The sequence below is a fragment of the Ambystoma mexicanum genome, chromosome 3q, assembly GCF_040938575.1.
Source record: "Ambystoma mexicanum isolate Mex_15411 chromosome 3q, UKY_AmexF1_1, whole genome shotgun sequence".
NCBI classification, from domain to species: domain Eukaryota; kingdom Metazoa; phylum Chordata; class Amphibia; order Caudata; family Ambystomatidae; genus Ambystoma; species Ambystoma mexicanum.
In genome coordinates, this window is record NC_090926.1 from 1,065,046,720 (window position 1) to 1,065,074,277 (window position 27,558).

General features: G+C 44.7%; 1 protein-coding gene across 1 annotated transcript in view; it reads left to right on the forward strand.

Moving 5' to 3' along the window:
• The window catches only part of ANAPC11 (anaphase promoting complex subunit 11), an 88,081-nt gene extending 78,632 nt beyond the window's left edge, over window positions 1–9,449 (forward strand). The window contains exon 3 of the mRNA XM_069655297.1: window positions 8,874–9,449. Coding sequence (XP_069511398.1) covers window positions 8,874–9,019 — 146 coding nt within the window. The 3' untranslated portion in view covers window positions 9,020–9,449. The remainder of the gene's footprint in view (window positions 1–8,873) is intronic.
• The last annotated feature ends 18,109 nt before the right edge of the window (window positions 9,450–27,558 follow it).

The window sequence follows — 27,558 nt, forward strand, 5'->3', positions numbered from 1 at the left end:
TGAAGTGCATCTTGCAAAATTAGCAAGTGCTTCTCACTTCAAAGGGGGTACGACTGCCTTATTGTGGTCAGCCTTGATTGGGGGTAGGTGGTGGACAGACCAAACTGTGGCTGAGCTGTTGGGGAAGTAGGATTTACAAAAGCAGAACACTGCAAAGACAGCCCAGCAGTTTAGGTGACTGCTGCTGAGTTGGTATAGGTTTAGACCTGCCTATAAATGCTGTACCTTGTTTTCCCCAATTCCTGCTGGTAAATAGATATTAAAACGGCAGATGGATCCGGCCCCCTCGCTTCGCAGTATGGGGATTTCAGCCCTCCATCACGAAATTTGGTTCTGCCCCTATAACGAAAATCAGAACTTGGCACCCATGCCTACAGGCAGTGGTGTCCAGAGTGGGGGTGATGGGGGTGACCGGGAATTTTGTCACTGGAACAGATCTCCCGTTAGGCACCTCAATGAGGGTGCCCAACGGGAAAGGTGTCCCGCTGGGAGGACAATGTGTACTGAGCAATTCCTGCTCAGCACGATCATTGTCCTGGCAGCAGAACACCTGACTCTTTCCGAACGGGAGAGGTGTCCACTTTCAGGACATGTCCCAAGGTCTGTGAGCTAATGTGAGCCATTAGGCACTGATGGGAGGGAGGGGGACTATTAGCAGGGACCTTTGTCCCTTTAGAAATGTGCATGGAAGGGAGTGATCAGCATTGAGAAGGGTACATAATACTGCAGGCTTTATGAAATAATAACTTTGGCTTTACCAAGGGTGGAATTGTTAGGCCATCATGCTATTGTGACTTTGCATGAAGGATGGGGAGAATACAACTAAAGACATCCGCTTATATTTCAATATATTTCTATAATGATGATATATAGTGTAAAGTTAATTATGAAAGGGTAGTTTCTTATGTAATGTGCTTTGCTTCCAAGGCATCGCTTTAAATACATTATTATTTAAGCACATGAAATGCAAAGGGAAACCTTAATAAATATCTATTAACTAAACCTGTGAAGATGTGCTCAGTTGCTTAAATTGTCCACGTCCCGGTTTCACCATTTAACCAAATTGTGTGATCCTGGGTAGATCATTTAATCACAAGTTGTCTTATCTGCAGCTCTGTGATTCACTTCAGCGCTTATGTTAATGTTTCATGCTGTTATTTAAAAATAAAACTGACTATAGAGTTGCTCCATAAATAATAGTGCAATTTTAGGTATTTTGCACCACAAAGTTATTTGCCACTTGGCTGATTTATGGCAACTTATTCTAAAGTCTCTTCCATGGTACCTCCAACTATCAAAGACTGATGATGCTCTTTTATGTGAAATCATTTCTGTTGGTGATGTCCATATGCAAATTAGGAGGTCTGTCTGTATTTTGCCCAGAGCATCTGGACAGAGCTCTAATAGATGAGTTTCCTGCATCTGTAATGATTCTGCAGTTTTATTTATTTGTTGTGTTAAAATGTCGTCTACCACTAATGTTACCAACCAAAAATGTAGATTGGCACAGGAGTGGGCGGTTTGTGGCCGTGAATGAGACCATATGGTATTGCACACACTGCATTTACGGGGAAGTAGCAGGACTTTTTTTGTTGCGCGCCACCCCCCAGACCTTCTCCCCCCCCCCTCAGCCTGATGAGACCTTCTAAAATGTTCTTTGAAGCGCGGGACGGCAGAAAATCACTGGAGTCCCTGCTTCGAAGAACATTAAGAAGACCATACGCCTGCAGGTAGTTTTATTAATGCAGAGCTTATATGCTTATACAACCCCCTGCACTGATCACACAGCCTGCAGGCATATGCCCAGGGATCTTAATTGACAAGTACTTACCCACGGCATCCACAATGGCTGGGCAGCCGAGCTGTCACTCGAGCTGTCCCTTCCGTGCTTGGCCTCTGCTCATGGGCTCCTCTGCGCATGTCATTCTGAGACGGCACTCCCGGCCCTTTTCCCCCCAACCGCCTCGCCTGTGCGCTGTGCACCACAAGCACATGCTTGGCTAACTAAACATGTAACCCTCATTCTAGAAATCATTTTGCAGTTTGTGCGACATGGTTATAGAAATATAAAGCATATATACAAACTGCGATGCAATGCTGCTTATTTTATGCCTTGTCCAATTCATCCTGGGAACGGTTGTAGTTGTAAAAACCGACAACACCTTACCATTGGCATATCTGAACAGGGGACTATGTCCAAATCTCTGGATCTCCTGCCGGTGAGATGCGGAGTGGGTAAAAGATACTTGGTATTCTCTTAAATGCTCTGCCCTTGTATTGTCCAATACCTTGACTTATTATGGGATCTTCGCCAGAAGTTTGCTTGAAGATTGGTACCCACTTTGTGGACCTGTTTGCCCCCCCTCAAGGCACCCAACCTCCCAGGTTTCTTGCAAGGTTCCTATGTCAGCGGTTCTAGTGGTGAACAGGGTGGCAGTTCTGTGGCCGCAGGGGCTTCTCCATGCTCCCCCCCCCTGCTGCCCCCCACACTCCCTTTTTTCCCATGTTAACCTATCTGATAGAACAATGTATCTCCTACATCTCATTCTTGGAAAGAATAGTGGTCCTCCAACTACAAAAGTCCAGTCAGACAGTCTAGCTTCACACCAGCCAGAAGCACTACCACTACACTGAGGGATCATATTCAGTCCTCTTTTATCTGCTGGACTTGTCAGTTGTCTGTCACATGGTCAGGCACAACATTCTGGTGGGCGGACTTCAACACTCTATGGATCTACGAAATAATTTGTTAAATGGGTGGTTTCTTCTATTGATAAGAGTATGGACATTTTTCTCTACACTGTACCGCTACCCTGGTCTGGTCCTACTACAATCCTTCCTCTTCCAGTGATTAAAGCCTATATGAAACCCCAAATCATTGAGAAGCTGATTCTCTCGTTTCAACTCTAAATGCATGACCTTCTGTTTTTGTTGAAAGAGCCATCAAATAAAATATGAAACCATCACGATCTGTCTGAACAGTATTTGCTAATGGTTGATTGAAAATAGCCAATGCCTCAATGGTAGAAAAATGGAAATACTATTAATCGGTAGTCCAATCATCCAAAGCCTACCTTTCAGTTGTATACTGGAGTTTGAATGAACAATTAATGTCGTTCGTTCAGCATTGTTAACCTGTCTGTGCTACTTCAAGGGTCTGTATGGAGGCTGCCCAAAGAAGACCATTCACTGATTGCAGCTGGTCCGGAAAGAAGCCTATATGATGTAGATGCTCACATTCCAAGACCATATCATACCCATATTCGTATTCCTGCATTGGCTTTCCACTGAAGAGCAAGTTCAAGATTCTTTCTATGACCCTTCTTACTTCTATATTACTGGTCCAGAAACATACATAGAAATGCAACTTTTCAAACCTATACCTACTTCAGAGGACTCTCCAATCAAAATTATGCAAACTGAGATCTCCAACAAATCAAAATTGGGGAATGTGATGATATCCACAACAGGCACTCAACCCGTAACAATCTTTTCCTGTGTTTGAAATGTCAGAAAGAAGTCCTCCTATTTGGGAAAGCACACCAAACTGATATTTTCAGAACCACGTTTCCATTTACAAAACCAAATTCTCTCATGTACTCAACCTCTTCTCCACTGTAATTACAATATAATTGACCCAAATTATTGCCTTTTAATTGTGATGTTTGTTTTATTTAACCAAAAGAATAACATGTTCTGTACGTCACTGTTAACAGTTAATTGATTGCTTGGTCTCCTTTTTAGCTTTTCATCTGTGACCGTCTGTGTCCTCCACAGTCAGAACATGGTAGTGAGTTATCCATAACGCCCCTTTCACTACGACTACCTTCTTTGTTCCGCAGGGACAAGAGTCCATATTCCCGGTCAGGATGTCCTTCAAACAAAAATGTCCACCGTCCTGTTTCTAAGCCTATTTCCATCCTTTACACTCTCAATCTAACTAAAGGAAACGTGGGTGTCTTATCAGGGACGTCATTTAGGGATTGCGAGGGGTAGCAGCTGCTACCCCTGGCTCCCCTCTGCTACTCCTAGACCTTTTCTTGCTACCCCTGGGCCACGGAACACAAAGGCAGTGCCAAGAGCAGATATCCTTGTTGCTCCTGAAAAGGCATTTGTAAATGCAGCTAAATGTTCCACAGCTTTTTTTCACCTGGAATCTAGATCTCGTTAGCTGGAGTAATAACAGGGATTCAGGAAAAACCACGATGCCGCCATCACTAACCGGTTGGCAGTCCATAAGTGAAGAAGGCCTCGATGGATGGGTTTAGAGGTGGGGCTGTCTGTGCAGCCCATACCAGTACTGTAGCAACGGGAAGGTTATGGGGTGCTAGTTCTAGCTAGCTGGGAATGGGTAAGAGCAGCCTGCACTTCTCAGTCGCTACACAGCATGAATGCAAATCTCATCAGTTTTTCTCGTTGTCTGCTTTGCACATCCAGTGAACCACTGGGCCTGTGATTATTGGTGTGCCCCAGTGGCTTCTGCATCCAATCCTGCCTGGGCACTGTGTGATCTGACCCAGATCTGCCAGTCCTGCATTACAGGCACAATGTAGATAGACCGAAGGTGAGATCATTAACTTGCATGAAGTTGCCCTCTGCCTTTTGAAGTAAACCATCTGTTGCTTATATATACATTTGGACGGATGGCTCGGGGGCAACACACTTGCTTTGGGAACAAGAGGATGCAGTGCAACATGGGTTCAGTTCAAGTTCCAGTGCTTAGACGCTGGAGAGGGCTGGCATTAAGCACGATATAAACTGACCAAAGAAAATAATACAATGGGTGTTTTCTAGGGGCGATGTCATGAAGAAGCTGTTTACATTTTAAAATGTTTAAAAAACAGCAATTTCTGTGACCGGCAACACATCCTTCCCCTCTATCCCCCATCTAACAAATGAAAACTGTTGGTTACTTACCAAATAAGCAAAACAGAAAGGTGATGGTTGTAAGGTTTCAATAACCACTCGCTCAGCTCTGTACAATTTCAGGCTGCCAAGCCACTGCAGAAGGGGAAAGATAATATGGAAATCATGCTTGGTCCCACCCCAAAAGGGGCAGTCCAGCCCGAACTGCTAGGTCACATCCCCTCTGCACAAGACCACAAGCATCCCCAGAAATGTTCCAGCCTCATTGGGCGTCATGAGTGAGAAGTAGTCTAGGTCTCTAGGCCCAGCAGGCTTTTCTAGTGGTGATGTGACTTTCATTTTAAAATGAAGAACCCTGCAATTACTGTGACCTGCAACGCATCCTCTGACACGTCCTCTTTGCCTCTCATTAACAAAAATAAATGTGGGTTACTTACCAAATATACAAAACAGAAATGTGGTAGCTGGAAGGTTTCAAATCATTCATAACCACTGGCACAGTTCTGGGCAACCCTCCAGATCATCATTTTATAGCCTGTCAAGCTACTACAAGAGTGGAAAGACAATATGGAAATTGGGCTTGGTCCCACTCCAAAAGGGGCAGTCCAGCCCGAATTGCTAGGTCACATCCTTTCTGCACAAGACTACAAGCATCCCTAGACATGTTTCAGCTTCATTGGGCGTCATAAGGAGGAGCCTAGGTCTGTAGGCCCAGTAGGTTTTTCTAGGGGTGATGTGGAATTGCTGCTGCTGCTTACATTTTAAAATTAAAAAAAAACTCTGCAATTACTGTGACCTACAACACATCCTTCCCTTCTATCTCCCATTAAACAAAAAAAACAGTGGGTTACTTACCAATTACACAAAACAGGTGATGGCTGGAAGGTTTCAAACCATTCATAAGCACTGGCACAGCTCTGAGCAACCCTCCAGGCCATCATTTTGCTGGTTGGACTTGTGTTGGGCAGTTGCTGTTTCTAGTCTGTGGCCAAACACTTGGCAGTCACTAGATGTCTGCGCTTTGGGGTTTAGGCATCTTCGAAATGCTCTATCCGTTTACAGTTTAGCCCCAGTGATGTACAGTAGTCCTGGTTGTTGTGTTGGACGTCGGCTTACATTAAAGTAATATGATAATATGCACACTGATATTATATGGTGATCCATTCTTGTATGAAGTGTATATCATAATAGTGATATTGTTACCATATTTTTCTTAGTGTGCTGAGGAACAATGCTATGTGATGCCACTTTCTATTTTGTCAAGGGGTGAAATGTTGAGTGCCATCACTTCCCGTGATGTCACTTGGGGGGGGGGGGTCAAATGACATCACTTCCTGTGATGTCATCAGAGGTCCAGGGTCATGTGATGCCACTTCCGCTACCCTGGCATTTTAATAAAATGACGTCCCTGGATGTCTTCTTAATTCCAGAAGGATGCCTCCCCTGTTCTGGATGCTGACACCAAAGTGCAGTTCTTCTGAAAAAGGAATGTATACAGTTCAATGTTCAGCCAACTTAAAGATAACCCAGTTCCCCACGCTCCTGGGTGGAACCTATTCCTGGATCCTTTGGTTACAAAATAACCTTACTCAAATACTCTGAGGAATTCCTCTTCCCCAGTCCGTAGCACAAACATGATCCTTCCCAGTCTGTCAGGCCTGGTTTATTAACCTGCCAGACCTCACTGTAGACTTTTCCAATAGTGTATCCAGTCTGGTTTACTCTCCTGTCAGACTTTAATTTCCACAACTCTCCCTCTCCAAGGTTTTATGTTTTGGGCTCCAGCCCACTGATTATAAATCTATTTGGAGGTGGTTCCTCGACACTTATGCAGTCCACTGGTTGGCTTAGCCCGCTTTCATCTGGGTCCCAGACCCTGTTCTTTTGGCTTGGCGGGATTCTTGTCCCTTTGTTACTTAGTGTCCACTTGGACAGACCTGGTATACCTTCTGTGAGGTACTGTCCCACTTAGGTGAACTCGCAATGTTTGTTTCTTTTGTTTTGTCTCTTTTCCAATTCCCATGTGTCCTTCGGGACGTTTTTATCTCTTTCACACAGTTCATAATGTATTTCACATTCTCTTTCTCACCCATTTGTGCTCTTTGGGATGTTTGTAGTGGGTTTATAAAGGTTGCATCAATGCCGCCTTTTCCATCTCATTGTAATCTTCGAGGTGTATAAGGTTACAAAGTTCGTTTTATACTGCACAGGATCTCTTCCCTGTTCCTCCAGGGCTAGTTGTTGATCACGGAATTAATCCTTCTTCCCTTTTTACAACGGCTTGCCCTACGGTCAGGTGTATCACGTGTGTTGGTTCCATGGTGGACTTTCACTTCTTTGCTTCATCCTCTTCGTCTCAGTGCTATTCTGTATCTGAACGTCTCCCTCTTCCTCGTCTCAGTTTGTTTAAGTGTGCCCTCTGCTAAACCATAACAAATGGTGGTGCGGGGGACCAAAGGGGAGGATGAATACTGCGTTCTCTCAGGGCCAGGGTCAGTGTCCCCAATCCCATGAGGGAATTTCTCCCATTAGATCCAAACGCTGATAGGGGGACTATTGAGTAACATCCTCACCTCCCTGGCCTTGTGGAAAGGGGCCTTCCACCATGGAAGATGTGACGATACCCTTAGGTGGGGTGAGGGGTGTGACGTTACTCAATGTGTCACACCCCTCACCCCACCTAAGATCCACACTCCTAAAACCCCCTCATTCAACAGCTGTACCTGCAAGAAATGGACACCTCTCCTTCGCTTGGCATGGAAAACCTATATCCTCGTTCAGCAACAGGACTTGCAAAGAAAAACATTTACCTGAGCGGTCTAAGTACATGAGAAATCCAAGATGAAATTCACAGAAACAAAGGTAATGAGTTATGAGTAATCCAATCCCCACTGACTGACCCCTTATTACCCAGAATAAGCCGAGCAAACCATGGAGATGGTAAAACAGGCTTCTAGCCACAACACGTGGGGCACATGGAGGCAGTTTCATCAGGAATTCTATGCTTTACCGGGATAATCAATACTTGGTGTGGTTGATTTCCTCCATCCCCCATGGATCACTCGCAAAAGTTTACCACTGGTGGATTGTGCCAGGAGTCGGCCACAACTAAGAAGCAGAGATACGATTTTGTTAGGTTGTGGGGCTGGTGAGGGGCAGTGCGTGTGCCAAAGTCGAAGATCTGTTTTTAGCAGCGAGAAAATTGCATGAATGCCTGATTATTTACATAATATTAATTTCTCCTCGTCCTGCTTTTTCTTGTTTACGTACTTGCAGATGAAGCTGTTCTGTCTTCCAAACAGTGATTCCGAAAATAGCTCCACCTATTTCTTTAACTCCCACTCCTTCCCACCTATAAAGGGAAGGTACTTGCCTTGAAACCTCTTGGTCACTACCAAAGCAGTCCCAACCCTAGGGTAAGAGGGTCAGCATAAGTACTGGAACAGGGAATTGTAAGGCACGGAGTAATGAAGATTATCAGTACATGATCTGGACATTGCCTCCAGGCCTCTCTTCCTAGTCCTTCCACATGAAAAATATGCAATCTCTGGGATGATACGATCCAAATGACACACAGGACACAGAAGTACTGTACATTTAGTGAACCTGCCAGTAACTCGATGTGAAACTGAATGTACAAAACTTTTGCCCTCCTGCCTAAGTTATAGTGATGTATTAATTTTCTGGGGGACGTTACATGACTGCCGACAGAACTCATGAACAGGGGTACCCCCCCCCCATACCTCTGCTCGGAAATAAAGGGAGCACATTTGGGAATCGCCGTTGGGAAGGTGGAGAGCTTTCATGTGTGTGGAGTGGCACAAGGAAGAGGGACGTGAAGGTAGTGCGCGTGCATGTGGCAGAGACAGCATATGGGTGCATCATGGAGGATCAATGTAGAAGACCCGAACATGCTTGGGACAGTGAGATGTGTGTGTGATCTTGCCTTCCAGTGAGAAATGGTGTTCAGCCTTGCCCGGCTAATTGTGCCTTTTTCTCTGTCCTAGGTAAGGTGCCAGGGGATGACTGCCCACTGGTCTGGGGCCAGTGCTCTCACTGCTTCCACATGCACTGCATCCTGAAGTGGCTGAACTCGCAGCAGGTGCAGCAGCATTGTCCCATGTGCCGGCAGGAATGGAAATTCAAGGAATGACCCAGAGACTATGACTTCATTTGATGTCCCTTTCCAGAAACCTCTGTTCATCACTCTAGTTTTGTGACTCCACCAGAACATATTCCCCAGGGGTGTCACTTTTAACCAATTCTGTGTGCACAATGGCACCCACACAGTCCATCACCTCCTGATTGTGACCCATGCATGGATTGTGCAAGGATAAATCTTTTTGCTGTCATTGTACCCACTGTATGATACCTCCATGTCTGAGAGCCCCCTATCCAAACGCCATGCCTTCAAGCCTTCCAGAATCCCAGACCTGTATATTCTGCTATCTAAATTAGTTTATTTATCCAGCCCTTGACTGCTTTCACCCCTTCTCCAATATGGCTATTATTTGAGGGACATGAAGGCAAGAGGAAAATTTTGTCAACGGAAATAGCAAATAAATAAGGACTTTGTGACCTTACTGGCGCGTTTGTGGCTGGGGCTTCATCTGCTCTGCAAAGGGCAGTATTAACAGTCAGTAAATTGACCAAGATAATTGGCTACATGAAATCCTGTATGACATTTAGTTTGATGCAAAGCCACAAATGTAAGTAACAATTGCATGAAAATTAATTTTGAAAAATATAGATGACCGTTGAATTTATAGATCTATTTAATTTGCTTTCTGTGATATTTTGAAAGGGAACAGGTAGAAACCCCCTCCTTCAGAGCGCCGGAATGAAGTGGAGAAAGGGTGTTGGATATGACTATTTATACAGCAAGACCAGTGGTTTTGAAACCAATTGTTAACATATTAGGTTTAGTGCTAGCAGCATACATTGACTATTGTTTAAGTTCACATCAATACCGCCAAATAGCTGCATGCCAGCAGGGGACCGAAGTATCGGGGAACCGTTATGAATGTTAAAATATTGAAATCTGGCTGCCTGTAATATGCTGTCAACACCTATGATTGTTTGTACAATAGCAAACAAGGATTCACAGGATTCCGACACCAGTAGTGATGCCTTTTGAACATGAACACGTAAACAAAGAAACCGTGTAGGAGAGCGCTTCTTTAGCTCCGAAGTGCTCTTGCCATGCTACAATTATTGAATGTTCCCGCCTACATACAAATTAGTTATGAGGACTCTACAGTTCATCCCTCCCAACTAAAATTAAATGCCAAAACCCATCTCATGGACTTCTACCCCCTTTCGTATCTCATGCACAGCAATGTCTAGTCTAATCCCTAAATAGTGACTTTGCACGTGGCATACTGCCATTTCAACTGTTACGCACAAGCATATATTACTTGATCTTGCCTGGCACCCATTGGCGCAAGCATGGTGCATAACCGTACGCATACACCCGATATGAGTGATAATGCAGGAGATGTCATTGCTTTCCCTTAATAAATGTACTGTGCACAAGCTGGAAGTCAGTCGGGCCCAAAAGGCAACTAGCGTATCAGGCCCTTCATTTGTTTGTGTGCCCACAAGCATGCCTGTGCGCTTCAAGCACACAACTAGTGATGAACTGGACGGCCTGTGTTGCTGTCACCAATGGTACGGCCAGCATCCGAAAACGCAGCGATTCAAACTTACTGCCTGTCTACTTAGCAGAAACATGAACAGCTCTGTAGTGAAACTTCATCTTGCTCTCCGACCAATGTACTGCCATGGCAAATCAAAATGCGCCTCAGACCTACCCAAGCACCTCAAGTACCAGCCTACCTCGGCTACCACCATTTGATATGGTAAAGAATGACGATCAAGATTAGTAATGTGGCTCAACCACCTTGATAATTACTTAAAGGCCATAAGAGAGATCAACTAGGGAGTGAAATGCTTAATCATACTAAATCTAGTAAGTGACTGAGTGCATTAACTATTCAACTCCCTTACAAATACTGCTGATGAAAATGGTTACCTCCATGCAAAAACTGCATTGCCCACCTGCTTTCAGCCACAGGTAAACCCTCATTATGAAATGTTGGTGCTGTGCCAGTCTGGAAGAATCAAGGGAAATCGCTTGTTACATTTCATGCCCAAGACTGCTAGCTCGCAAAATCATGTGTACTGATTGATACAAAGCATGAAAACTACGCCTAAGTAATCAAGGGTGTATTTCAGTCAAATTGTGCAGGAACATCTGCTAGAACTTCAAATCTCTCTGCAGTATGTTGCCTGGAACAATGATCTAGCAGGTTCCTGTCCAACTACCATGAATAGTGCACTAAACAAGCTGTCGGCCAGGGCTGGATTTCCAAAATTGTAAGGCCGTCTCCAAGTGGAAAATGTTATCTCGAACAGCAGACGTGATGTGAAGCCAGTAAAACTGAAATGTATGCCCTCATTGCAGTGTGAAGTTCAAGGCTCGAGAGATTGCCTGGCTCGAGGATATCTCTGAAGGAACTGTAACAACAATCAGTTTGCCAGAGCATGTAGGTCTAAACAAACACCGCCCCAGAGAAACATACAAAAAGGTCAACTGTCAGGAACTTGGAACCCGTCGCAAATAGGGATTAGTAAGACTACAGTGAAGATAAAGGCTTTTTCGCCTAGAAAATCCATCGAGATTCTCCACATAATATCTCTGAGATTAAAATAATTAGGCTAAACGGAACTCACAGTACTGCCTGGTGATGTTGTAGACACTGTGCATTTTCAGTAGAGACCTTGCCTATTGACCTCAAATTGTAAGTCCATACGTGGTGGTAAACATTATACATATGGATGTTAAGAGATGGCTAGAGAAGAGTACCCCACAACATACTAACATGCATTAATCTAATCATTTCAGGTGCCAAGATGTCACACAGAAAGCAGTCACATGTTTACACCAACACTCTAGTCAATTCATAGACCTACTATATTGCACAAGGCACAGTTGTAAAGCTTCTGGAGCTAGGAAAGGGTGATACACAATGTGCAACACAGCCAGTGGGGCAACCAAGGATCCGTATATAATTTACGCTCACTCTACCCAGGTTCAGATGGGCATATTGCATTCCAAGGAAGGGATGTGTACAAAAGCACCTTGTTAAATGACTTCAATTCAACACTCCCACTAAGTCAATGCCTTTTGTCTGGGATGCCCAAAGGAAGCCCTTATTTATGTATTTTTATGACAAGTTATAATCTGGATGATAAACCCTTATATAACACCCCTCTCTTTGAATCCCCCTGACCTCACTGAGCCGAGAAGTAGGTTTGTTTTGCAATTTAAAAGATTTATTGAAAATTAAACACTATATGTATATCACACTTTTATAATAAATTAATATTTGAGATCACACTTAGACATATGACAGTGATCAACAATGGATGATGTTATACTAGCACACTGCTTTAATTACTTAGGAGTAGTATAGAGGATAAGGTAGCTGAGAATGCTAAATATGGTACAAGGAAATGCAAGGTGGAAAAGAAGCAACACAGGAATAAACTTGATATGATTTCAGCAAAAGATAATATAATCCCTTTCCCCTTTTGGCAATTCACCCCCCCCCCCGTATGCAATATAAAAAGATGGAAAGGAGAGCACACAGTTCTCAGGAATACAATCAAATGTAGTTCAGTCCCCCCCCCCCCCCCCCAGCAAGCTTAGATCACAGGGATGATTTTAAAACACAGGCAAAATACTTGAAATGTGGTTTGCAAAGAAGGGAAAAATATGCTAAAGATGATTTTAATTCCCTATAAGAGATTCAGGGTGGGTGATAGCTACTTTAAATTAGTTCAGGATCACTTTAGCAATGCTCTATGAATGATTGGCTGGTTGCAAACGAATTTCAGCAAAGGAAAGCAAGAAGCTGCTATTTTGACAAGTGAAGAAATTTGAGCCAAATCGCAGCACTTTTTTCCGAGTGCGTCGAGCGCGATTACGGAAAAAGTATAATGAATAGAAAGTCGGTTCTGGGTTCGTTGGAAAGCCCAGAAAACTCGCTCCTAGCACAAACGGTTCAAGAGATACTGACGATTTCGTGAAGGTAGTTTTTCAGAAATGAAATAATGATTCAAAATGGCAATCAGGCACCGGTTCAGTTCACAGCGGTCTGGTCTGGGTCTCTGGTTCTGTTCTGGATACACAGGATTCTTAGCAAGCAACAAACCGCACAGCCCGACGGTTGAATAGTTTGCAAAAGATTTTGAGGCCTGCTGAAGAGTTCAGCTCTTTGGAGTTTTTGTTCTGGAGTTAGTCTGGATCTCTGGAGTTCTGGATCTGGAGTTCTCCCTCAGCGTGCTGCGCAGGAATTCAGTTGAAGGTTGGAAAATGAATGTCCCTGTCTGGCTTCCAGTGGCTCTTTTTATGTCTTTTGGGAAGTGGGTGTGAAGGCTATCTTTCTATGCCCAACCCACTCACGATTTGATAGGTCAAGGATTTCTCTTTGACCTGATTTGAGAAGGGAGCAGTGAGTCATCAGGTGTCATCTTTATGGCATACAGAAAGAACACTCCCCTTTGCTTTTACCTTAGAAAATCATTTTCATAACTAAACACATTTCCCAGATACACAAGTGGTTGACATTACATATACACATCATATATCTCATAAGGTAGTTTCCAGTCCAACTCTGATGTTTCTAAGAGCTTGGATCAAGAAATGACAACATTTTGCGCTTTTTGGTTGGTTTACCAATATTGGATTTTTACCAAAAATGACACAGATGTACACCGCCTTTCTACACATATTCCAGTAAATTTTAATTTTTCTAGCGTGAACCCTGTGTCTGCAATCTCCATAATTCATGGGGTTTTGCCTCAGAACATGGTACAGAGTTCTAACACCTCTTAAAATGTGCACAGAAAAATCACAAGAATAATAATATTAATTATATAATTTTGACAAGTTCGTACTATGAATTGTCCATCTTTTTGAAATTATGCTCTGGCCCAGCGGGGTGTGGTTTCCCAAAGCACATGGTGGAATTTCTGGTTTGTCCACTTCCTCCAACTCAAGTTGCTCACAGAGGCACTGCCCCTCCCCGTTTCTCTCAGGAGGAAGCCATTTACGACCCCCCCTAATTTAACATTTGCCTGAGCCAAGGAAGGCTCATTGTTCAGTTTCCTGCAGTCCCCAGCTGCTCCTCCCCTAATCCAATCACGGAGGTGTCATCTCCTTTTGGTGGAGGCAGCAGAAGGCAGCCAGGCCTGGGAAGAGTGGCTGAGCAAGTTTCAACTCCTATCGGGGGTAGTTGCCGGGCAGCATTCACTCTCTTCAAGCCAGGCTTCAGCCAAATGTCACTTTTGTTCCCAGTTTTTCTTCATCTAAATCAAACTTACAATTTTTACACCTGCAGCTAGAACGCTGATTCTAAGTTCAAAACTATGACATTTAACAGTTGCAAACTATGTGACACTCAACAGTAGGTCACTCATTTATTTTAAACATTTAGATTTTAGCGTCTTTCAGTCCAATTTAACTTAGGCTGCTGACATCCACAGCTCAGCCAGTTTCATTATGAACATTATTTTAGGCTCGTTCTCTTTCCAGATTTTGTATGCACACAAGACATGTCTGCTGGTGTTCATTGAGATTTTTGAATATCTTGCAATGTTTAAAATAGACATTTTTAGCTTGCATTTCAGAGAAACAAAGGTGATTTCAAAGCGCTTTTTGAGCCAACCGGCACTGCTGTTTTTCCTTTGGCACGCATTCCACTCATGGCACTCCTGGCCCATCACGCTCGCACTGGTGGGTGGTAGGTCAGGCGACCATTTTGGTGTGCGCAAAAACTGCGCGGTTTCCCTGGATCCTGGCGCAAATGTGGGCTTTTCCACCATCTTGACTTCCTAAGCCCACAGCACCAAATGTTGCAGCATAATAACTCGAACATGGGTCAAAACCCCTGACAAGCCCCCCCGCCCGACTGCGCTTTGATTTCAAATCGAGGGGAAGTCGATTGCAAAAGATGTTTTGATCCACGCGCTGGGATGTCTGCATCATCTTCTTTCGATTCCGCAGATGGCACAGTTCAGCATTTTTCCTTCATCGGGGTCAATCGATTAGTTCTCCTTGCCGGTCCTGATGGGAGAATTGGGCGGTACCGGGCCCCTCGGATCTTTGCTCCCGGTCCCCAGGTCGTCTTCCGTGGTCATTCTCCAGGTTTTCTTTGTCCTAGGATGACAAAGCAAAGCGGCAATACCTATTCGTAGACATTCCTCCCCCCACTATTGATATAGTGGGGCGGCCATATACATTTTATACATCAGGATACATTTTGCAGTCTTATTTTAAAAAAAAGATATAATCAGGAGACCTTTTACTTCAAGAATCATAATATTTTAGAGACCATATGTGGGATATTTTAGGGTTGGAACTGAATTACTCTGGAGCGCCCCCCTCTGGGATTGCAGAGGACTCCTCTAGTTGCTGCAGAGTGTGCCTGGGATGGCAACACTTTAGCTGATTTATATGGACCCACTTGTCTTCCCCTTCCGCCAAACTACCTTTGGGGATGAGGATCTTGTATGCAACTGGGGAGAGCTTGTCTATAATTTCAAAGGGTCCCTTCCATGTAGGAAAACATTTTCGCTGTTTGGCCTGGTTTCTTTGGAAATTGTATAGATAGACCCGGTCTCCCACATTGTATTCTATCCGGGTGGTCTTCAAATCGTAATGGGTCTTCATGCTATCGGCTAATCTTTCTAGATTCCGCTGAGCATGGGCAAAAGCATGTTGGAGGTGTTTCCTCAAATTCTCCACATACTCATGAGTTGTGGAGGCATTGATCAACGTCTGCTCTTGGGTTCTGTAGAGCAAATGCTGGGGAAGCACCATCTTGCGTCCAGTCATCAACTCAAATGGTGACATTTCGGTTGCAGATGAAGGGGTAGATCTGATGGCCATTAGGACCAGAGGTAATCGGATATCCCAACTTGGCCCAGAATCTGCCACAAACTTTTTTTAATATGCTCACAATGGTTCTTTTGTATCTCTCAACTGCACCAGAAGAGGCTGGCCGGTAAGCAATATGTAGCTTCCTTTTGACCCCCAGTATCTCCCACATCTTTGTCATTACCTCGCTGGTGAAATGGCTACCTCTGTCTGACTCAATCCTTTGAGGTAGACCAAAACGGGAAAAGATGTGGTTTATCATCAGGGCAGCTGCAGTTTCTGCCTTGCAGTTTGGGGCCGGGAGACATTCCACCCACTTGGTAAACAAGCAGGTGACCGTCAACATGTACTTGTTTCCCCTAGACGAGCGAATCACAGGGCCTACGAAGTCGATTTGCAAATCTGACCATGGCACTGTCATCCCCCTCTTTTGGAGAGATGCCCGGTGTGTGAGGGATGTTGGCTGAAATTGTGCACACCAGACACCCCTTCAAGTATTGGTCGAGGTCCTGCCCCATGTGTGGCCAGTAAGCAACCTCTCTAAAGATCTCAAGTGTTGTATGAAACCCCCTATGACCGGCGGTGGCTGCATCATGGGCGTGACTTAACATCAGGCTTCGGAATAAGGTAGGGACCACCCACTGATCATGGCCAGCTTGGGATTTCCTTACCAACAAACCGTCTTGGATTCGGAACATCTTTGGACAATTCATCAACACTCTAAGGTCCTCTTTCCCAATGTAATCGGTATCCGTCAGGGGAAAGTTCTCACTTACCAATTATTGGATCCCCCTTTTGAGCCGTAATCAAATCAGCATCTGGGGTCTCCTTACTCCATTAGGCAGTTGAAAGATCATTGTGAGCATTTGTCTGGGACCTAGTGATAGCAGTGACCTGGATTTCCCCCAACAGGGACTCAATCTCTATTAGATTCCCTTGGATGGCCCCGGTTTTGGCCAGCTGATCAGCTAAGTCATTTCCAGTTTTGTCTGGTCCCTCTACCTTGGAATGACCCTTGATCTTTTTCCAGTAGATGGTCATCCCGTTCGAGGTGACCAGATAATCAATATTTTGGATTAACTTCCCATGTTTCAAGGGTTTGTTATTAGAACATAACATGCCTCTGGTTTTCCAATTAACCAGGTGCTCCACAATCCGGTTCCGTACATAATCTGAATCTGTGATTATGACCAGTTTGTGGAGTTGATGTTGGACATCAGTGAGTATGGCCTGATGCACAGCCATCAATTCTGCCACCTGACTACTTCGGGGACCGATTTTGTACCCAGCGGAGGGTTCTGGGGACTCCTTCACACATGCATTCCCTACGCCGGCCACCAGTTCTTTTTTCCCCGTTGTTGTCAACATGGTAAGAGCATCTGTCCACATAGGCAGTGGGCATCCCCTCACTTGTCCTCTTCAAAGACTTTGTGTGGGGAATTAAGGTATGCCTCCATGTTGTCCTTGATTTTTAGACTTTCGTCCTCAACAGTTTTCTCTGGCACAATCATGCAAGTCAGCCAGACCTTGCGTGAGGGGACTCTTCTTGTTTTGGCCATATCTGACCTCCACAGGAAAGTCTTGCATTGACAGAATCCAGGAAGTAATTCGGGAATTACTCACATTTCCGGCCTGGATTCTGTCACTTTGGAGATATTGCAGAGGCTGGTGTGGAGTCTCCACTATGATGTGTTCCCCCTGGATGAACGGGCGGTAATTCTTCAATGCCCACACCGTTGCCAGGAGTGACTTCTCACAATCGTTGAATTTTTCCTCCACAGAGGATAAAGTTTTGCTCGCATAGGAGATTACTTTATTGACCTTGTCATGCTTTTGGTATAATACTTCCGTCAAGCACGTATTAGAGAACCTGGTCTCCAGGAAAAACTCCTTGTTTCTGACAGGGTAAGCTATGAGGGCGCTTGTGAGAGGCTTCTTTTGAGCTGTCTTACTGCCTCGGATTGTTCTGGACCCCATTCCCACTTGACCCCCCCCCTTCAAAAGATGAATCAGGGGTTTAGTGATCTCTACGTAGCCCTCAATGAACTTTCTGCTGTAATTAGTCAGTCCAAGGAGGCTCCTTAGTGACCGCAGAGTTGTGGGGTCTTTCAGTTTCTGAAGTGCTTCCACTTTATTTTCTTGGGGACAGAGACCCTGAGGAGTAATCTCATGCCCCAAGAAATTAACACGGGTTCTACACCACTGTGCCTTCTGAAAGGAAAGTTTTGCTCCGGCGGCCCTCAACTGTGTCAGACCATAACAGATCTCCGCTATATGTTCCTCCACAGATGAACTTTTGATGAGGACATCATCTACATAAGCCAGGTTACCCCTCGCACCCAGGTCGGGCATGGCCTTATGTAGGAAAATGTTGAATTCATTGCGGAGTTGAGGTATCCGAAGGGAGTTCGGGTCCATGTGTACTGCTGGCCCCCAAAGGTAAAAGCCAGTTTGTATTGGTCCTCCCTACTGACAGGCACGGTCCAGTATCCATTGGTCAGGTCTATTGCAGTGAATACCTGTGACCCCTGAATCTGGGCCAGCCCTTGGTCAATGTAGGGAAGAGGCCATCGGGAAGTATGGACCCATTTGTTAAGCTCCCTAAGGTCGGTGCAGAGTCTCCACTGGCGGTTTGGCTTCAAAATTCCCAGCCCCAGATTATTGAAGGTGCTGTGTACTGGATGGATTATTCCCCGGGCCTCAAGGTTCTTAATTATTTCAGTAAGGGACTCCATTGATGCGAGAGGCAAGCGATATTGCTTCACAAACACTGGAGTCATGCCAGGGTCCGTGGGAATTGTTGTTGTGTGGATGTCGGTGCGACCACAGTCATATGAGTCTACCGCAAAGAGATCTTGGAAATCCAAGAAAACTTGTTTCAACTTTTGCTTCTGTTCCAGAGTCACACAGGCATCAGCTAGGTTGACTCTCTCTTCCACCATCTGCCTGAAGCCTGGAAAGGCTTCTGGTTTTGCTATCTCAGCGGCCTCCTCCAGCTGGGTGGAGAAGTCCCTGGTCAGAGTGCTGATTTGGACTGGAGGCTTCAGGTGGGAAAGGCAGCCCTCATGGACCTGGAAAATCACCTCATCCCCTCTGAAGTCACAAGTCACATCTTCCTTACCATAAGGGCAAGAAGTGTACACCAGGAAGTTCCCCCCATGCTGGGTAAAGATCCTGTCTGGTGTTGTATTGTCATCATTGTCACTGTCAAAACAGTCCTTGGGGATTGGTCCTAACAGTTAATTTCCTAGATCAATGGAAAAATGTTGGTCATCAACTGTCATTCCAATAATGGTGCCCGCAGCTAGAGTAATACTCTTTACATCGCTGTTATCCACCTCTATTGGAATGGTGTTATGTTCTATGTTGACTAATGGTGTTGGGTTTACCCCTAACCCTTGCTGTTGGAGGGAAGCATTTAGATGAATATAAGCATCAGGGTTTTTCAATTTTTGTCCTCTTTTAACTTTCACTCCCAGGGAGAATTGTCGGGTCCTTTCTGGGATGGTGACTTCCTCTTTAATCTGAATTTCAACTGCATAAGGTAGCAATTGAGCTGACCTAAAGGCTTTTTGTGGATCATCAAAGCCCATGGGATTATCCGCTAATCGTGACCAAGCTTTGAAGTTTATTAGGTCCAAACTAATGGCAAAGCGATTGAGAATATCACTGCCTAAGTAAAAGGCGGCAGTGACGTCTCGCACGACCCAACAACTATGGACTATGCTCTTGTTGCCAATGGAGATTTTGAGCATACACCTGCTTGGCAGGAGATGTTTGGAATTGGGTGCTTCCAGGTCCATTTGCCATTTGTCTATCAGTTTGAATGTGGAAATGGCTGGATCTTTTGGGAGTTGGCGGAACATGGCTTCGCTGATGAAGCTCTTCACACACTTGGGCAAGAACAGAGTCCTTCCCATCATTTAATTGAAGAGGGATGAACAACTGCTCTCCAGTTTGCTGAATATCAGCCAGGCTGTGAGCTGATTTCACATCTTTCTGGACCATCGGAGTGGGAATGTCTGATTGTGGATTAGTAAAGAATTTCAGAGTGTTTCCTTCCAGTGTGGAATACCACCTTAAACTGGAAGGCGGGTTGATTTTCAGAAATAGAGAGGACCCCTCATCATCAGTCTGTTGTCCTACTGCTATTACTGTCACGTCTGGAATTTGGTTGTTCTGGAAGTGAAATTCTACTTGGTCAGATTTTTGTTCAACCATGTGGCATGTGCCGTTTAAACTAATATGGTTGACACTCTGTTTTAATTTTATTGGTCGGCTAGTCTGGGTCCAGAGGACCTTGTTTACGCAATCTATTAGGGGTGACAACCTTCTCAGGAGGGCATTCCCTAGTAAACATGGGGTGTCCTCTGGAGTCAATACTATGACCGGGTGTTTCACCTTGTGTCGCCCAATTTGGACGTCCAAATCTGCAGCCCCCTCGACGGGAATTTCCTTCCCGTCAAAGTTCTCGAGTTGTCCAGGAAGATAGGTGAGAGGAATACGGTAATTCTCCCCCCTTCTTGCATTTAGTTCATCAAAGGCTCTTTTGGACAGAAGAGTAGCTTGGGATCCAGTGTCCACCAGTGCCAAAATTGTACCCTGCCCCTGTACTTGAACCGGGGCATAGTATCTTCCCTCCTCTGTAATGGGGCACAGATAATGCACATTTTTGGACAACTGGGGGGCTAATTTCTGGTTTTGGACATTGCAAGAGAAGAGATTTGGGCAGAATTCTGTGGAGAGTCATGGGAATCTGCAAGAAAAAGTTGGCAACTTGAAAGAGGATATTCGAGTTCCCCCTGGTTCTGGTCCTGGGCCGCCCCCCCACCCCTTTTTTGAAGGCAGTCGCCAGAATGGGTTTGAACCCGGGGATTTTGATGCTGTTGGTTCTGGGATAGAATGATGGGCGGCGACAGCTGAATCCCCACATCTACCCAGTCTGGGTTGGAATCCCTTGGGACCCATTTTTCTTTGGGAGGAGTTCCCCCATCTCTAAAGGAGAAGATCCTTTTCCCAGGATCCTCTGAGGATCCCTCTCCCTCAAATTGGAAGACCTGTACCTCCTCCACAAAATGGGTCTGTTTGGGTCCTTTGTTTCTCCTACCTCCTCTTTGCTCCTTGGGTGGCAGACTTTCAGGGGTAGGAGATTTTGTTTCTGGTTCCTGGGTTTCCAGAGGCTGTTTACAAGTGGGGAAGGAAGCTTCCGCCAAGGCTTGACACCCCCCTTCCTCTTGTGCCTCCTCCCTGGGAACCGGTGGGTTATTGGGGTGCTGCCCCGTCATTGTTCTGGAGCACCAGGCCCAGAGTTTGGGGCATTCTGCGGTGGCATGCTCATCTGAGGGTTCTGTTGAGCCCTCAGTATGTGACCCAGATCCCGTGCCATATTTTGGACCTGGCGCTCTAACTGTGAAACCCGCTCAGGCTGATACGGGGTTCTATTTTCTCCCCGGGGCTGATCCCGGGAAGGGTAGCTCTCCCTTCTCTGGTAGTACCCTGGGTTGGGAAGATTTGGGTACCCCTCCACCCATAGCCTCCCCTCTCCCGGATTCGGTTGTCTGGGCTCAGGGAATTGGGGAAAGAAGGATGGATGATTTTGGGGCTGGAAGCTGGGTGGATACCTGGGGAACAAGTTCTGCCCAGGATTTGGTGAATTTCTGCCCTCCTGGGGGAAGTGCGGAGGGAAGTTCCCTGGGTTGGGCGCTTGGTTGGATCCCCCCCCTTGGGCCGGAGGAGTCCACACATAACCCAGGATTGGACTGTTTCCCTTGTAACAGGGACTTACATAATCAGGGGAGTGAGGGACCCCATTTGTGGGACTACCTCCTTGACTCCCTGTCTGTGACTGGCCCAAAGGCCTTCTGGGCTTAGAATTATTTGGTGCAGGCAGGTTTTTAGGCCCCTCCCATCTCCATATCTAAAACGGGGGCAACCTTTACCTCTGCCACCTTGGCAGCAGCAGGGGTGCTGTTGGTTTTGGGGTTTTTGGGCTGATTCTTATTTTCCACCGGTTTCTGCACCTCATAGATGCGGGTGGCTTGCTCAATGACCCAGTCTAAAGATCTTTTCTCGTGCAAATCTCTCTCAAGCTGGGTCATTATGTATTTGGGTAAGGCATGGAAAAACGTATTAACAAATTCCTTACTGTCGGTGCGCACCCTTTTGGCAGTCTGTGCAAAAGCACGCTTTAACTCCTGCACAAATTCTTGTGGGGCCTGATCCTCCCCACATTGCAAATTGTAGGCTGCCTTGCGAGCCTCTTGAGGATTTCTATGAACAGAAACATGTTTCAAGATGGCCGCCCTATAGGTGGACCATCTTGAATGATTTTGGTCCTCCAGCCCCGCAAAGAAACTGGAGTATTCTGGGAGAATGTCCATTTGACGTACTGGATGAAGCTACTGCTGTCCTTCAAATGGAAAGTCTCCATCATTTGCTCATAAAGCTCCAAGTGTTCCCAAACAGAATACTTGGCGTTCTTGTGATAAGGGGTGATGACACTCCTTATTGCCTTGATCTGCTTTAAGGGGTCCTTAAGCAAGGCCCTTTTTGCTTTATTGGTCTTTTTGGTTCGGGTAACCCTGGTCCACTCATCCTCTGACTCAGTGGCACTGCTCCCAATCTTTGCTGCAGGGTGGTTACCTCCTGGGTACCATCCCTACTGGCCTGCTCCTTTCTTACCAGAGCATCTTCCACCTTCCTGGTGTGCTCTAACAAGTCGTGGTGCTCTTATTGGAGGTCACCCAGACCCTAGAGGGCCAGGTGATTTTCTTCCATTTTCCTTTTTAAGTGGCAGACTTCCTGGCCTAAGGTGTCCCTTTCCTGACTAAGAGCCTGCATCTGTGCCACCAGGTCATCCCTCTGCCTTTGAAAGGCACCAGCTTTCTGGCGCTGCTCCTCAAATTCTGTCTGGGTGTCCAGGTCTTTCAAATTCATTTTATTGCTTTCCTCTTTCTCTCCGTCTAGTTGGATTTGCAGGGTGGTTACCTGCTCTGTGCACGCCCTGTTGAAATTGATCTGCTTCAGCACGTGTGTCCTGTATGACTCCCATATATAAATATAAATATGCTGCTACCCTGGCAATCTTGTTGTGCTCATCCTTGGCCTTAGGTGCCATATATAGATCACTCAGGGCCACATGTAAGGGACCCTGATCTCTCCATATATCTGACCCTGTTTCAGTGATCTGGGGTGCGATTGCCTGCAACCAGACCGCCTGGTCCTGATGAGCCCACTCACCTCTCACAAATAGCTTATGTAAGAGGTGTTCTCTGGCTATTTTGATATCTACCAAGGTCGTCATTCTGGAATTTGATTTCCTTCCTGACTTACAGAAGTTTGTATTTTATTTTGCAAAACAGACCGTTTCCTTAGAGCGTTCCTTTGAGGGGTGTTTTTACAGCTTAACACGGCGTGGTGATCCAACACAATTTATATATCCTGTCAGTTAGCACACTGTATTAATCTACACAAGTGATAGATCTAATCCAGAATCCCCGGCTCAAGCCCCCAAATCTGTTAAATGACTTCAATTCAACACTCCCACTAAGTCAATGCCTTTGTCTGGGATGCCCAAAGGAAGCCCTTATTTATATATTTTTATGACAAGTTATAATCTGGATGATAAACCCTTATATAACACCCCTCTCTTTGAATCCCCCTGACCTCACTGAGCCGAGAAGTAGGTTTGTTTTGCAATTTAAAAGATTTATTGAAAATTAAACACTATATGTATATCACACTTTTATAATAAATTAATATTTGAGATCACACTTAGACATATGACAGTGATCAACAATGGATGATGTTATACTAGCACACTGGTTTCATTACTTAGGAGTAGTATAGAGGATAAGGTAGCTGAGAATGCTTTATATGGTACAAGGAAATGCAAGGTGGAAAAGAAGCAACACAGGAATAAACTTGATATGATTTCAGCAAAAGATAATATAATCACTTTTCCCCTTTTGGCAATTCACCCCGCCCCCCAATGCAATATAAAAAGATGGAAGAGAGCACACAGTTCTCAGGAATACAATCAAATGTAGTTCAGTTCCCCCCTAGCAAGCTTGGATCACAGGGATGATTTTAAAATACAGGTAAAATACTTTAAATGTGGTTTGCAAAGAAGGGAAAAATATGCTAAAAGATGATTTTAATTCCCTATAAGAGATTCAGGGTGGGTGATAACTACTTTAAATTAGTTCAGGATCACTTTAGCAATGCTCTATGAATGATTGTCAGGTTGCAATCGAATTTCAGCAAAGGAAAGCAAGAAGCTGCTATTTTGACAAGTGAAGAAATTTGAGCCAAATCGCAAATCGCGGCACTTTTTCCGAGTGCGTCGAGCGCGATTACGGAAAAAGTATAATTAATAGAAAGGCAGAATCTTAGCTTTAAAATGAAAGTTAAAACTCGCTCCTAGCACAAACGGTTCAAGAGATACGGACGATTTCGTGAAGGTAGTTTTTCAGAAATGAAATAGTGATTCAAAATGGCAAAATTACACTTTACAGGTTTAAATCGGAGAGGGAACACAAGATTCCTATGATGCAGTTCTGAGACAGGTTCAAATGTTTTGAATCAGATTATTTTAAGCTAAGAGATGGGTTCTGCATGGTTCTAGCTGGGTACTCGCACTATAAATTTGAAAGGAATGGCCTCTTCACGGATCTGGTCAACAAGTTTAGCTGCGGTTCTCTCTGCTCGGCGGGTCAATCGGGCACCGGTTCTGTTCACAGCGGTCTGGTCTGGGTCTCTTGTTCTGTTCTGGATACACAGGATTCTTAGCAAGCAGCAAACCGCACAGCCCGGCGGTTGAATAGTTTGCAAAAGCTTTTGAGGCCTGCTGAAGAGTTCAGCTCTTTGGAGTTTTTGTTCTGGAGTTAGTCTGGATCTCTGGAGTTCTGGATCTGGAGTTCTCCGTCAGCGTGCTGCTATGGAATTCAGTTGAAGGTTGGAAAATGAATGTCCCTGTCTGGCTTCCAGTGGCTCTTTTTATGTCTTCTGGGAAGTGGGTGTGAAGGCTATCTTTCTATGCCCAACCCACTCACGATTTGATAGGTCAAGGATTTCTCTTTGCCCTGATTTGAGAAGGGAGCAGTGAGTCATCAGGTGTCATCTTTATGGCATACAGAAAGAACACTCCCCTTTGCTTTTACCTTAGAAAATCATTTTCATAACTAAACACATTTCCCAGATACACAAGTGGTTGACATTACATATACACATCATATATCTCATAAGGTAGTTTCTGTTCCAACTCTGATGTTTCTAAGAGCGTGGATCAAGAAATGACAACATTTTGCGCTTTTTGGTTGGTTTACCAATATTGGATTTTTACCAAAAATGACACAGATGTACACCGCCTTTCTACACATATTCCAGTAAATTTTCATTTTTCTAGCGTGAACCCCGTGTCTGCAATCTCCATAATTCATGGGGTTTTGCCTCAGAACATGGTACAGAGTTCTAACACCTCTTAAAATGTGCACAGAAAAATCACAAGAATAATGATATTAATTATATAATTTTGACAAGTCTGTTCTATGAATTATCCATCTTTTTAAAATTATGCTCTGGCCCAGAGGGGTGTGGTTTCCCAAAGCACATGGTGGAATTTCTGGTTTGTCCACTTCCTCCAACTCAAGTTGCTCACAGAGGCACTGCCCCTCCCCGTTTCTCTCAGGAGGAAGCCATTTACGACCCCCACCTAATTTAACATTTGCCTGAGCCAAGGAAGGCTCATTGTTCAGTTTCCTGCAGTCCCCAGCTGCTCCTCCCCTTATCCAATCAGGGAGGTGTCATCTCCTTTTGGTGGGGGCAGCAGAAGGCAGCCAGGCCTGGGAAGAGTGGCTGAGCAAGTTTCAACTCCTGTCGGGGGTAATTCACTCTCTTCAAGCCAGGCTTCAGCCAAATGTCACTTTTGTTACCAGTTTTTCTTCATCCAAATCAAACTTATAATTTTTACACCTGCAGCTAGAATGCTGATTCTAAGTTCAAAACGATGACATTTAACAGTTGCAAACTATGTGACACTCAACAGTAGGTCACTCATTTATTTTAAACATTTAGATTTTAGCGTCTTTTAGTCCAATTTAACTTAGGCTGCTGACATCCACAGCTCAGCCAGTTTTCATTATGAACATTATTTTAGGCTCTTTCTCTTTCCAGATTTTGTATGTACACAAGACTACATTCTGCCAAATGTCTGCTGGTGTTCATTGAGATTTTTGAATAGCTTGCAATGTTTAAAATAGGCATTTTTAGCTTGCCTTTCAGAGAAACGAAGGTGATTTCAAAGCGCTTTTTGAGCCAACCGGCACTGCTGTTTTTCCTTTGGCACGCATTCCACTCATGGCACTCCAGCCCATCACGCTCGCACTGGTGGGTGGTAGGTCAGGCGACCATTTTGGTGTGCGCAAAAACTGCACGGTTTTCCTGGATCTTGGTGCAAATGTGGGCTTTTCCGCCATCTTGGATTTCCTAAACCCACAGCACCAAATGTTGCAGCATAATAACTCGAACATGGGTCAAAACCCCTGACAACCTTGAAGCGTCTCTTTTGCTAGATGCAATTACCAATAAAGATCTCAGACCAAATAACCGAACAGACTGAAAGAATATGACAAAGTACTACTTTATTTTCAGTTTTATAATGCCGGGTCAACTGGCAAACATCAGACGAATGCTTGCACACTCGCACACAAACTTTATTACACTGAGGTCTTACACCACAATATACGGCCTATATGACATCCTACGTGGCAAACCATACCACTTATTAGCAGGAGGGATTGGTTAGGGGAACATGTCTACTTATATAATCTATATGGGTTAGTGCTTCATTGGCTGTCTCTTATCTGTAAGGCACACCTCGAACTACCTCTAAATATGTATAATACTGATTATAGCATACAAAATGTCAGCAGATTGGTCTATGCAACATTATATAGCAGGTTTCCCCATAGACCCACTTATGGTAAGCATTCTCACCCAACCTTGGACTTTCGGGTCAGCTAGCAGCACGTAAGGAAATCGAAACCCAGGTGCTTGAATCACGTCAGATTACTCCCTACTTTCCCAGTTAATCCATCTCTCATCAGACCGGCCAAGAGACGTTTCCCATCTGTAGTTGACCTTTTAACCTCCTCTCTGTTCTAGAATATTGAAGGGAGTGAAAGCACATCACTATCTTCATCCAAGGCGTAATGTATAGCCCTTGTTTTCGACTTCTAAATCAAATGTGAAGAGACCGCACATTTTACTGCTATTTAATTTAATTATACTGGGTGTCATTGCTCTTCTTGGCCCCTAGAGACTTGCTCACTCTACCTTGTATAGACTTTATACACTTTTAATTGTCCAATACTTGGCTTTTGCAAATGTTTTTTTCATCGTCTTTAATTTAAGAGAAATATGTCTCATCCATGACTTATCCGTCTGCTTCCCTTTGTGCTTTGCAGCTGTTAATTAAAAATAGCATCCTTGATCACAAGCAACATAGACTCCTTGTTTTGCACACAAAGCTGTTCTTCCAGCGTCTCCTGACTCTGCAACCCTGATCTGTTTCTGATGTAGTTGAATTGAATATTTAACGAGCCAGCGTCCATTTCCTTTTTTTTCTTCAAATTTGTATAGGGTTGTAATGATATTGATTTTCTGACAGTATGATAACCTTCATTTGAAATGAAGATATACCGCGGTTATTGCGGTATAGCGTGCACGCGTGTATAAGCATTGTCTTA